The 14,414-nt window shown below is 39.0% G+C and overlaps 1 protein-coding gene across 6 annotated transcripts in view; it reads right to left on the bottom strand.

The window, feature by feature from the left end:
• AMPH (amphiphysin) overlaps positions 1-14,414 on the bottom strand; it is a 126,440-nt gene that overhangs the window by 36,718 nt on the left and 75,308 nt on the right. For all 6 annotated transcript variants that reach the window (XM_089532578.1, XM_089532577.1, XM_089532581.1 and 3 more), the window contains exons 6-11: positions 13,305-13,412; positions 9,658-9,743; positions 8,941-9,016; positions 7,052-7,134; positions 3,510-3,651; positions 138-266 (exon numbers count right to left, since the gene is read on the bottom strand). In XM_089532578.1, the coding sequence (XP_089388704.1) occupies positions 138-266; positions 3,510-3,651; positions 7,052-7,134; positions 8,941-9,016; positions 9,658-9,743; positions 13,305-13,412 (624 nt within the window). The remainder of the gene's footprint in view (positions 1-137; positions 267-3,509; positions 3,652-7,051; positions 7,135-8,940; positions 9,017-9,657; positions 9,744-13,304; positions 13,413-14,414) is intronic.

Genomic DNA, 14,414 nt, shown 5'->3' with positions numbered 1-14,414 from the left:
TCTTTACCTGCCACTCTTTAGATGTGTTGAATGACAATGCCCATCATCTCCATGTACTATGTCTATGTTAGGTGGGGATGATGAAGGGCAACCAGATGGCACCAAGTCATTGGAGACTAGGTCAATCCTTCACTCACCTGTGAAGGAGTCGTCACATTTATTTCTGGAACAAAGTTGTCATCAAACAAGCTGATGATATTCTCCTGCTGCAGGTCTTTTGTTGGTGTGAGTTTCGGCAATGGTGGGACAGGAGGTCCTTTCCTCAGCTAAACAAAGAAAATTGTATGGAGGTATTTACTATGGCAGTAAAACATTTTCCACTGAATTCAGAGGCTTGTGAACAGAATTCTGCTTAGGTGACTCCCACAAATGAAAAGAGGAAGCAATTTTCTCTTATTCTCCTCCTGGAGCTCCCTGAAAATTTGCTCTCAAAATTTGACAGCCATCGAAACAATATGTAAAGTGATAAACTGCACTGTATGGAAGTGGAATATTGGAGAACATTGTCTCTACCCTTCTATTAGAGAATAATTTGCTGCATTAAAAACCTCTTCTGTTCATGGAAGAGGACCTCCTCTACATGATGGGAAATCTTTGAATACAACTCTGTGAATTTTTCCAGCTTAGCTATCCCATTTAGCAAACTGACTGATTTCTGAATGAAATGATGCTTGAAATTACAATATCCTTTTCAACAGCATAGTTAAAGGAGTGGAAATCCTACAAAAATATCAGCGTCGGAGGATGACAACGCTCCTGACTGAGAATAACTAATCAAAGACTAAGAATGGAAATATTTGATACAGGGGGAGGAATATAGTACTAGCATGTTTTGCATACTACACATTTGTTGCAGGATAGATTATTATCATATTATAGATCGTGAATTATTATATGTTTTGTCCGGCTGCCAGCACTTCAGCCAAAATCTCTCCAGCTGCAATGAGCATGCTGTGCCAACACATTTCCTACAGACTAACAGAGAGCCCATGACAAAAGAAATCAAATCCCATTTACCCTGCAGGAAAGGAAATTATATTCCTTTTATATCAAGAGGATAAAAATAGCCATGGTAAATCCGGGGCTTGGAATGATGCCAGATTAAATTGGTAGCCTTTAATTCAGTCTTCAGAGATTTTACCATAGTAATAGTAAGAAGGGTAAGTGTCCTTTACTTTGTCAAGCAATGAAGTGACTGAAACCTTTTGAAAATACCCTTGATGTGGAAATACGTTGCTTTAAAATAAAACTAATATTTAAAATTCCAGAATCCCACTGGTAAACTCAATTCTTTCCTTTCATCATCTTTTATAGCAGGGCTACAGCACTGGCTCTTTGGTTCTTCCTCTTTTTCAAATGACAATGTTTCTGGAAAACTGTACCATGTACTCAAGGATGGACTAAATGTAGATCAGGATCTACTGGGAGAACTCTGTGCAATTGGGTTTGGACCCCTTACTGTTTGCTTTTTTCCATCTGTGTTAAAATACTGAAATGAAGCAAGCTTGAGTTAAGCAGGAATGGACTTTTGTGCAAAAGAACTGCAAGTTCAGTTCAGTTCAAGATCCTTGGGCCAAATAATTGATATGAAAAAAAAGAAAATATTGTGCAAACCTTGGATATATCGATGACGGACTTAATAACAGTAATTACATTTGAATTGCTCCTAATACAGAACATATATTGTTTCATCCAGCTGTATCCCTGTTAGTTAATCACAGCAGTTTTCAAATAGTTTGCTTCTCTTTCATTGCATTTGCTCATCTAATTGATTCGCCTGTGATCAGCTTCATTTGAAATAAAACTATGCTTAATCTTTATAGTATTAAGGAGACATTTTCTGGTGAACAGTCAGGTTTTGGATTTAACAATACTGCCCCAATTGTGATTTTAGGTCTGCATCTTCTGAGAATGAACGTTTTTTAAAAATTGGATTTAAAAATATAATTAAAAGCAAATGGAGAATGTGGTAATACATTAATATAAGCTGACCATATGTCCAACCATACATTTATTTGTAGCGGAAGTCTGTAAAATACACATTCATCTGCCACTAAAAAAGTAAGATCTCCTGACCAATGAATGATGATAGATGGTAAACAGAACTTGCCTGTTAGTGGACAATTACAGTACAATCCTACAGTACATGTCTACTCAGAAGTAATTCTCATTGGGTGCAATAGAGCTATTTCAACCCTGAAATATGTATCATTTAGATCCTGGAACAACATGCACTCTCAAACTGCATTAAGCCTGAGGGCAGGAAACTGTCTATTATTCCCTCTGTTGTAAACTGTTCGGATTCCCAGTGATTGGACGGTATATAAATAAATCCTATTATTATTATTAACTATCAGTTAAGTACCAAGTTGTAAAGAATATACTGTGTGCCCACACCACTGAAATCACGATGCAATATAATGAATGGCGTGTGTGCCCATGGTGTGCATGTGTCGCTTCACCTGAGTCCCATTATATTCAATGTAGCTCAAGCATATGCATTATTCACCTTATGTGGGGGGGGGGGGGCCTGGAACGGATCCCCCGCATAAGGCAAGGGTCCATTGTAATTTAAAAATCGGTAAGAATCTATAAACATAACATATTTTTGTAATACAAAACAGATGTTGCTAATAATGAACGTAGTAGAATCCTGCATCCTCACAGACCATAGGTTCAGTGCTTCAAGTGGAATGTTTAGTTAACTTAGACAAGTGAATCTAAAACATATGCCAAGGGTAGAAAATTATCAAGCAATCAAGCAAGAAAAACATCATGAATGAAGGTTGAGGAAGATTCCAGAAAAAAAAATATCAGGAGTGGGTCCATCCTTTGCCTTCTTTTATTTCTTGGGTACACCTGCCACAAAACAGGATGGATCTTGTGGAGGCCCTTCATATGAAACATATGGCGGTATCCAGACCGGCGCAAAGCACCAGCCTGGATACGTACTAGGGTTGCCTCGGGGCATTCTTTACAGACGCCTCGCAACCCTAGGACATACTCTGTACATCAAAATAGTGGCACCCTGTCTACATGGGTGCCGCCATTTTGATGTGATGGACGCGCTTGTGGCGCCCTTTCAGCGGCACCGAAAGGAGCTCCATTTTGGAGCTCCTTCCGCCATGTGTATCGCTGGTGCAGTCTTTAAATGGCGGCGCCAGCGATACAGAGGGAAAGGGGCCAAGTGGCCCCTTTCTCCCTTTCCCCGTTGCTGTCAGGGTGTCCTTGTGGCATGAAGCCCCAAGGACACTCCTTTCCAGGCCGTGGGGAAGCGGCGTTTTGCCGCTTCCCAAGGCCTGGAAAAGCGGCAGATCGGGGCCTCTGGGGCTGCCACTGTGGCAGCTCAGCCTCGATCCGTCGGGGAAACGGGTGGGTTCAGGCCACCCCAAAGGGGCGGTCTGTATCCCACCATATATCATATAATACATACATCTGCAAGGACAACCTAAACAAAATAAGCAAACAAGCAAAATGCAAATGTACCAAAATAATTCTGTTTGAATTACCTGTGAAGGGGATTTAGGTCGTGCTGGTGCTGGAGAAGGTGGTGCTGCCAATGTATGATTTGGACTACCTTCAGGACTAAGTGGAGGTGAGGCCTCTTCAGGTGGTGATGGAGTTTTTGCAATGCGGAGTGGACCTGAGTCACTAATAGAATGAAAGAATACTATTTTATAGTACATGAAACAGTGGATTTCATATATCAAACTGCTTTCAGCATCCATCTATAGAAGATACATTTAGTCCATTAATGTTTTATGCTGTAGAGATTAAATCCTGGAAACCAATCATATATTTGCCCAAATATTTATTTTACATCAACTCTGATCTTCAAATTCTAAAGAACCTAATTTTCTAGGCCATCTCATAATCTCTTCACTCACATATTACTTCTTGAAGGCATACTGCTGTATATGAATTATTCCTAACACAGAATATGCATTGTTTCATATGGCTGTATCATAGCAATATATAAACTGTTTGCTTGATAATGTACCTAAAATGTAAAATAGCTTTCCCTTCACTTTCTATGTGATAATCACACTGATAATCATATTGATAATTCCATTGAAGATACTGCTAGTATTCAACTCAGAGCTTTCTTTCATTCCCAAAATTAACATGTGATTTTTAGCTTTCACAAAGGTACAGTATACCATATTCACCAGATTTTAAATATTCATTATAATTATTAATGTTTGTGTGTCTGTATAAAAATCTATTTCTGTCACGTTTGTCACAGTTATCATGCATATTTACTTACAATACTTATGCCACAGTCATCATATACTAAATACTAAAAAGAAGGATTTCTTCAACAATAAAAGATACTAAAGATCATTAGGCTAAATCCTCAGTCTTGATTTATTGTCTAAACAACTACTATTGAATAATGGAAGCTGGGTAGTGCAGCATCTAGGAATCATTCCGCTGCCTAAGAACATCTAAGATCTATGATTCATAAAAATGACAGCACCATATTTTGAAAAAGTGTATGTCTATTAAGCATCCTACACAATAAGATGAGAATTTGACTTCAGCATCAGGTAAAGACATGATTGACTAAATCTCAATCATGTTCAACACTAAAGGAAAACAACACTATCTTAAAGTTAGGATACATCTTAATGTTCACTCACCACCACTTTCTGTAGAAATATTTTTTAAAAACAAAACAAAACAAAGAAGTAAAAATTAACACATTCTTTCCTTTCTATTCTATTTCTCCAGATATTTGGAATGAAATATTGGAGAGTTGTGCTGATCAATCTGCATCAAACATAGTTGGTAAAAGGATCTCATTTCTGACCCTTGTGGATCAGTTAAAAGAAAAGTAAGTACTTTATTCTATGCAATATGGGTCCCATTTATGATTTTTTAAAAACTATTATTACAGAATAACTATTACTATTATTATAGAAAGTATTCTCTACATGTTTCACACATGTGGAAAGATTTACTTACTAATAGTTAAATACCATAATCTGGGTGACACTGAAGGATGTGTTCTGTGTACTTCTTGTGCTGATATTATGCATCTTGTGGGGGTTTGTTTACTTTTGATTGTATTGTATATCAATAATAAGTACATTATTATATCAATAATATTTTTTTAAAAAAATTAAAATACATTTTTTAAAATAAATGAAAACCTGCAATATATCTAGTACAAAAGGGTGGCTTCTTCTATTAGAAGATATACAACATGTACCTGAACCTACTTATCTACCCTCCTTATCTACCATATATATATATATATCCTACCCATCTACCCTCCAGCACAGACTTCTCTAACGTTCCATCTACACTGTAGAAATAATGCAGTTTTACACTACTTTAAGTGCTACAGCTGCATTCTACAGAATCCTGGCATTTGTAGTTTTACAAGGTCTTTAGTCCTCTGTGTCAAAGAGTATGTGGTGCCTCACAAAACTACAAATCCTATGATTCTGTAGAAGAGCCAATACAGTGGTATCAAACTGTATTGTTTTTACAGTGCAGATGCACCTTAGTATTTTCACTGCTGCTCTGGTGCTAGGGATAGGGGGATTACTCTATTTCAGGTCCATATCAGCTGTAGATGTGGCCATTCAAATGGGACTGTTCCATCCCATCTCTTCATAATCCTTACTGTTTTATTTTTATTACAGTTGCATGAAACCTACAAGTATGCATTTTTGCACGTATTTTCACAACAAACACTCATTTATATTTCAAGGTATGTATTGCCAAATGAATTTTAGTCTAAAACAGGGGTTGGAAAAGATTGGCCATTCCTTATTCCAGCACCTCAAATTTCCCAAGACCCCTCCAAAACCATGGCACCCAATTTTTTCTAGGTAATTTCCTACACTCGAACATCTGAACACTGCCCCAAGATGAATTAGGGCCTCTTTTCTCACAACCTAACAAAAGTGGCTGAAATTCAGAACAAAAAAGAATTGACTATGACATGATATCACTTCCAGTTTTGTGAAAATATATTGGCATGGCTCACCAGGTGTATCTGAGTGCAACAACTGGCCCCTTTCCCCCATGTGGTTGCCCACCCCGCTTTCAAAGATACATTATAATATGCATTTTGGTATGTTGCTTGTGGCAACAGCTACATTGCCAAATTCAGGGAAGCATGAAATCTGAAAGATAATTGTGTTTGAATCTGTACACTAGTTTGAGAATTGCGGATGAGGTCATGAGTATTAGAATCCACACAGATGAGCCCTTAGTAAATACTTTTATCTCTTTCTGGTGTAGCATGACATAATTTAACTTCCCCTGAATTGTACCAATTTGCTAACAACAAAAGTCTGCTTCAAAAACACAATGGCTCAGTACAGACTGCCCCAAAGGACAGGTCTGTGGCACCCCTTTCTGCACCGGGTTGGGGGCAGGGCAGCCTCACTGGCAGCCTTGCAGCCCCAACCCAGAGTTTTTCCAGACCATGAAGAAGCGGCAAAATGGTCCGAAAAAAGGGTGTCCTTGGGACTTCATGTCCCCAGACACCCCACGAGCCACAGTCATAGGAGAAAGGGGCCACTCAGCCCCTTTCTCTCCAGCATCATTCCCTCAGCCATTTGGCTGCTGAGGGAACGATGCGCACGGCAAAAAGGAGCTCCGTTTCGGAGCTCCTTCCTCTGCCGCAGCAAGGCTACCATAAGTGGCCTGGGGCAGCACAGAGATGTCACATACGTGCCCTGCCGTTTGGACACGGCACATGCATGATGTTGTCGTCAAGTGCTTCATGTGGATGGCGCTGCGTGACAATGGCACTGTCCACACTAACTATGATTAGGGAGCGTGCAGTTGGCGCACGCTCCCTAACCCTAGTATGGCGCCAGCATGGCACCTTTCAGCTCATCTGTCTTGGGCCATCAATGGGTTTGACAAAAATAAAAGATGAGGAGAAACACATATATGTTCAACAGAAATGCTATTTACTCCCTACTTTGATTAATTTTCCACAGACCAAAGTTCCAGGCTCTATTATTGGTATCCTTAGGTTAGCATAGGCATGTGCACACTGTTGTTTGATAGGCAAAGGGTTTACCTGGGTGCTCCAAGAATGGTGAAGGCTTTGTCAGCGTGCTGTTCCCCGAGCTTTGTCATTACCTCATAAAGTTTGTGGCATAGCTGGGAGTCAAAAAAGTTATCTTAATAAGGGCATTTTAGCGGAAACTGAGCCAAGATAAACTACAAATTTAAATAAAACATTTTCTTATAATGGAACTGAGATGAATCACTCTTTTAAGAATGACACATTATCACAGTCAAGTACATCACACAGAAACTGCAGTGTTTCACATTTAATAGCTAATAAGCTTAATAAAATGTGCTACAAATATTGTTGGAATATAAAGAAGTATATTCTGTGCTGGAAATGTGAATTGATCAAAGTATAAATAGGTTTATAAAAAGAATGGTGTATGACCACTGTCTGTTCACATAACACAGAATATAGAAGCAACCAGCTTTCATGATTGGCATCCTCAACTTTTCAACTCAGAAACCAGACCAACCAATATTGCTTTAATCTGAAATCCTACTACTGTGAATTGGCATCATTTTGCTTCTTGCAACAGGCATGAGTAAATTTTAATTACATCTAAAAATAAAGAACATGTCCATATCATTCATAATCTCAAGAGAGCAACTTCAGTCAAAAAGTGGAGACAGACGTAATAATTATTTTTTTGTGGTTACAATCAGTTATGGTTCCTAGACTAGTTAGTACCGGTGCTTTCCCAGAGCGATCGGTCTGTCAATCATCATAAATTGCAGAACTGTTTTTTTTAACACATACACATTTTAATGAAGTAAGTTAGAATATTTACTGTACATAGCCCAGCGTATAGTATGATGCCTCCCTGAGACCAAAAAGGAGAAGGAATGACTGATGCCTTAACCAGCTTAGATTTGTTAGCATACAACAGTTGGGTTTGTACCACAGCTAAGAGGGGACACCTTTTTTATTGTATCCAATTCTACCTCATTAGACCCAATATTAAAGATGAGATGTGGCCAGAGTGCTGCTCTCAGTTTCTAATGACTTCTTTAATGTAAGAGCATTAAAGAATAATTGATCTCAGGATCTCTTATCCCTTCCCTCTCTTACCATAACAGTTGCAAAGTAGGCATGGAAATAGTTCCTATACTAATTGCATAAAATAAAATCCTAGGTGTATCTACTCAGAATGAGGAATCACCTCTCAGATAAATTTGGATAGAACCGCAAGGACACTCTGTTGCAAATACAGCCTATGCACAAAAGCAAGCATGAATCTAGACTGTGCACATGCATCCTACCTGAAGAACTAAGCAGCCACTATAGAGACTACAGTGGTGTATTTCAGTGTTTAAGGTCAGGTTCATAAACATTACAGAAATTGAAGTACGTGAATATTGGTAAGAATATATTTTGTGAGGAGCAAGCATCCATGATTACTTTGGCAATCCTGGTGCTAATCTATTCTTAGGGATGAAAAACAACTTCATAGTAATTTTAATGAACCAAGATGATACATCTACATAGTCTTACAGTGTTTTGACCTCAGAACTTATTAGCCCAGGGAAGGAGACCCTTTGGTGCTCCAAATGTTTTGGACTACAGTACTAGAAGCCCACAGCCAGGATAACAAATTGTAAAAGATTATGGGAGCTGTAGACCAAAACATAATGGAGGGCCAAATATTTCTCACATCTGCATTAACCTTGTGTCATGTATATTAAATACATACTACTGAAAACTTAGTAATTTTATTACCACAAGATTATCTGGCTGTTCCCAGCATAAACATAAACTGTTAAGCATAAACATTTTACTACAAGAAAAAGGACAAATCATACAAAATTAAATGTGTTCATCTTTGCATCTGGATTAAAGAAAAAAAATAGTTCAAAACTTCCAACTGCGTTTTCCTCACATTCATTTTTACTCACCAAAGCTATTTCTTTGTGAAATTTGGCTTCAAGGCTAGAGACATTTTTGAAAGTGTTCACATAAAAGCCAACTCGCCTATGTAGGAATGACATAGAGATGAAAATGTTGTGAAAAGAAAAACAATAATAATAAGGATGTATGTATTTTATTTCAAAAGTTGAAATAAGCTATTTGCCCCCCGACATACACACAACTTTTAAACTTGGTAAAAAAAAACCCACCAAAAAATTATTCTACATATAAACACATGCACTGTATTAATTCTAGAGATGCAAAAAGCAATGTTACAGACATAAAATATAAAGAGCAGACCCACCCTCTGTAAACAGTGGCCCCTCCCCTTTAAACAAACCCATAGTAGCATGACAACTACTATTCCATGTACAATCCCGCGCCCTATGTGACTCTATGATGGAACACATATCAATGACTCAAATATACAAACCCAAGGTTTGCGTCTATGACTCCACAGTCCATAATTTTCATATCCTGGGAGCCAATCTGTAGGCATATTAGCTCTAAAATGCCCCCTTCGGACCTGCATTGCATTTTAGAGGGACTATTTTGGGTTCCCATGAAGGAAATTCAACTTTTTGAGGATGTTCATTTTTAGATTACATGTGGTGTAACTCAACTACACTGCTCCCATTGCAAAGATATGCTAAACTAACTTCACAAGGTTTTGTGAAAGTACATCAGCAATTTATAGCAACTACCTTGACCATAAAGATGGCAGCTCTTCTTGCAAATCAATGTTAAAATCTTCAAATACTTTCTGTGCTTTCTGAAACTCTTCTTCTGCCTAGAATAAAACCAAACAGGTAAGGAGTTATTTGGAAACCGCAGGGTTTTCAATAGAACATACTATTTCAGGTGGGTATAATAGAACGTATCATTTCATACTTCATAACTATACTTAGGCCACAAGGAGGGATGGACAGTGTGAGAATTCTTGTCCATTTCTGAGCCAAGAACTTCAGAGAAAGGGTGAAACTACATGCCATATTCCAGTGGGAAAAAGGTGGGATATAAATCCTTGAAATAAATAAATAAAATAAAATTATTGGGATTGTGGTATACATGGAGAGGATGTTTTTCTATTTCCTTCATAGTAACTAATCTCACCAACACCAATTCCAATGGAAACCTTTTTTAAAGCCTTATACCTGTGAGCACATGTGAGCTGGGATGGGAGTGGGGGAGTTAAGGGGCCACAGCCAGAGAAGGTATGGATAAGGCTCCCCTCCCCAAGGCACTAAGTCCCAGAGAAAATCATCTGTATGTGTAACATGTCATTTGATTCTGAGGAACATGATCAAAATCAGCATGTTTACAGGAATAAGTGGAACCTTATTAGGTCCTTGTATCATCTGAACCCTATTTGAGAAGTGGGTGCAGTAGCCTACAGCCATTTGCAGTTGCTGTCATCTGCCTTCAAGTGAACATCACTATCAAGTCCCTCTCACTGGGTTTTCCTGGCAAGATGTTTTCAGGGGAAGTTTGCCATTGCTTCTCTCTAAGGCTGAGCAAATGTGACTTGCCCAAGATCATCCTGTAGGTTTCCACAGCTGAAAGGGATTTGTACCCTGATCTATTACAGTCCTAGTCCAACGCTCAGGCCAGTATATCACTCTGGAAATTCAGTGCCGTCCACAGTTGTAATACCGAAGTGCAGCAGAAAGAAACAAGTAGCTCTCACCTTCAGCAAGCTACCATGGGGGCCACACTAAATAAGAGGCAAATGAGATTCAATGTTGGTAATGATTTCAATCTATCCCAATCCAAATAACAGCATTAGAAGGGAGATTTTCAGCAGGACCAAAGGAATGGGAGGAAAGGACTAACCTCCATCATCTTGATCCTCCTCAGCCCCCTCCCCTATAGTCATTTACATTACCAAAACATGCCTGTTAATTGTATGCATGCAGTTGCCAATATGTCTGTCTTGACTCTGAAATAGCTGGTGTCTGTCTCCAGCCTGAGACCTCTGGTACTTTAGAAGTTTATAGTTGGCATCTCAAGTATCTTCTCACAAGGCATCTGGCATCTTTTCACATTACACAGTTATAACACTATGGCGGGGTACAAACCGCCGCTTTGCAGCGGTCTGCCGCCGCCGCCGGTAGATCCGTGGGGGAGCCGGAGCCTTCAGACGGCGCGGCTCCCGCGCGGACCGAAAAAGAAGCTCCAAAATGGAGCTTCTTTTTCATGTCACGTTTGTGACATAGCGAGGCGCCAGGGGCGCACTCGCTACGTCATAAAGGCTGCGACACGTACGGACGCTCAGCGTCCGATACGTAAAGATGGCGGCGCCCATGTGGAAGGGGCGCCGCCATCTTGTACGTATAGGATACGTACTAGGGTTAGGGGGGTGCGGAAGCACCACCCCTTCCTAACCCTAGTACGTATCCTATACGTACTAAATGGCGGTATGTATCCCGCCATAGATTCTACTTTGACTACCATGGTCCCATTGTATGGAATCCTGGGATTTGCAGTTTTGAAAGGGGTATTTAGTATTCTCTTCCAGGGAGTTCTAGTGCCTCTAAACCACCGGAATCCACAGGGTTCAGCCATGGCAGTTAAACTGGAAACATGGTGTTATAATTGTGTAGTTTGAAAGGGCCCCTAGGTACAGCAGCTCAACTCCTTTGTAGAACCCAGTGATCACAATATTTATCATCAAATTGTACAACATAAGGCACAATACAACATCCTGGTGTTAATTCAGGTTTGCCATTGTCAATCTATTATCAAGCCTCTCTATGTATAAAAGGGTAGCTGTCTCCTTGGCCATTCATCTCTCCTTAACACAGATATGCTTGGCAGTGTAGTTTTAAAATTGTTCATAGTGTCATAAAAATATGTAAACCTGTCCGAGTATTTTTAAAAAGCGAGAAGCAATGAATATAATGTTTTATTACCCAAAGAGAAACAAAAAATCAACAAAAGGGTGACATTTCAGTTTGGCTTCAATTTCACATATTACTGGAGTCATTTGAGAACTGCTTCCCTTAAGTCATTTATTATTGTCATTTGACAGACCAATATAATTATTTTGTACATAGAATAATAGAATTAGAAGAGACCACAAGGGCCACCAGTCCAACCCCTTGCCATCCAGGAACTCTCAATCAAAACATCCCTGACAGATGGCCATCCAGCCTCTGTTTAAAGACCTCCAAGGAGGGAGACTCCACTACACTCCGAGGGAATGTGTTCCACTGTCGAACAGCCCTTACTGTCAGGAGGTTCCTCCTAATGTTGAGGTGCAATCTCTTTTCCTGCAGCTTGCATCCATTGTTCTGGGTCCTGTTCTCTGGAGCAGCAGAAAACAAGCTTGCTCCCTCCTCAATATAACATCCCTTCAAATATTTAAACAGGGCTATCATATCACCTCTTAACCTTCTCTTCTCCAGGCTAAACATACCCAGTTCCCTGAGACTTTTCTCATAGGGCATGATTTCCAGACCCTTCACCATTTTAGTCGCCTTCCTTTGGACATGCTCCAGTTTCTCAACATCTTTTCTGAATTATGGTGCCCAGACCTGGACTCAGTATTACAGGTGAGGCCTGACCAAAGCAGAATAGAGTGGCACTATTACTTGCCTTGAGCTAGACGCTATACTTTTATTGATGCAGGCTAAAATTGCATTAGACATATGGTGCTTGATCAAAAATAAGGAGTTCACATTACATTTTAACTTGGAGATGGAAGGCAATTCTACCTACACCCCCTTGGGAGCACCTCTCTTCCCCACAGCCAGCTCAAATACCTCTATTTTCTTCTGTTGTTATTCTCAAAATGGCAAGAGGTGAAGATACAGCTTCTCCTATCACCATTTAGATTATTGTTTTAGAAGAAAATAGAGGTATTTGCAGTAGTGTGGAGTGTATTTATGTTTGTTTTGATACACATGGGCATTTTCCACCTGATTTTGAAAACCATGCCTAATAAAGAAAATAAATTTGGTGGATTGAGGGGAATTTGGGTCAGAGGCCCCAAAGTGAGGCCCAGGGACTGCATTTAACCACCTGTTTTAACTGGATCAAAGTAAGAAAAATCACAGTGGGAATATTGTCCACACACCACTTGAATTGTTGTGAAGGAAGGAAAAGCATGAATGTCAGACAGGAATTCCAGCATCCCCTCCTGAGGAAGTCTATTAAAAGCCTGGTGCTAGATGAGCTCTATGCAAATATCAGATCACACATTCCACATGGTACATATTTTATGCATTACACTTTTCATGATGTGATTGTGTCTCAGAAAAACAATAATAAAAAAGAGAATACAACGAAACTATTTCACTCACACACTCAGTGATTCTAATGCTGGTTATAATCTGGAGACGCACCTTACCTTAGAAATTCTACCTTCATCTTTTCTTTTTGAACCCTGCAAAGCTTCTAAGTGATGCCTCGCACTGTCATAGTCCACTAGTTTTCTGCTCCGCTTTGCAATACGATTCTGTAAACAGTGATACTCAAGTCAAATCTCACAGTTGTTCTTGTGTTTTCAAATTATGATATAACCTTTACGGTTCTGGAATGTTTTTCCCCCCCCATTAGAAATATTTCTCCCTACATCTTCTCCTCCCCCCCCTCCAGCTGAAGAAATAGACATTGTCTAATATAAAAGCATTGGCTTTTACTTTTTTAAAACACTTAAAGATTAATTGTTTAAATAAAAAAAAAAACCAACAGTTTCAAACCTTACAAATCATTCTTTCATGGAAAATTTAAAAGATCAAGTTTCTACATTTCATATCAGATTCATTGTATATATAATTTAGACTATATGCATATATATTTAAAATCCAATAACATTGAAACTATTCTTCAGAGACAGAAACCAGCATCTCCAGACCTAATTTTGTGATGTATATATTCACCAATAGAGTGAATATTCTGTCAGATATAGATGGTCCCTCAACACTGGAGCAATAACCATCAAATCCCATGTTAACATGTTTTTCAGGTTTGGTTAATTAATGAAATAGGCTGGCATAGCTCCTGATAGGCCTCTTATTAAAGTGATCTGTGATCTGTTTTGCATGTACCATGTTTTCATTTCAACAAAGCATATCAGGATTTTGCTTTGAAATAGTTTTTTTTAAATGAAGACGATACTTTTTGTTGTTGCTAGGTGCCTTCAAATCGACTCCTCTCACAGTATCATTACTAGTCACCGTAGTAATATTAGCACCATCATGTTTTAATATAGAAGATACATATACAAAGTATAAAAGAAAACAAGCAAAGAAAAACATGCCAGAAAGTAAACTTAACACAGCAGCTGCTAAAATCAGACTTTTATCCGTCAGTAGATGAGAAAATGCATTTAACCGGAAATGTTTCCTGCACCCTAATAACATGTGGGTTCAAACAGAAGAAATCACTAGAAATGTCAGTAACACATCCAAGATGAAATAAAAATTCAGAGGCGCACATTGGTCAGTGCTAACATAGC

Source organism: Sceloporus occidentalis, unplaced genomic scaffold (genome assembly GCF_023333645.1).
Source record: "Sceloporus occidentalis isolate IW3139 unplaced genomic scaffold, rSceOcc1.0.p SCAF_7, whole genome shotgun sequence".
NCBI lineage: Eukaryota > Metazoa > Chordata > Lepidosauria > Squamata > Phrynosomatidae > Sceloporus > Sceloporus occidentalis.
This window is presented reverse-complemented; position numbering and strand designations above follow the sequence as displayed.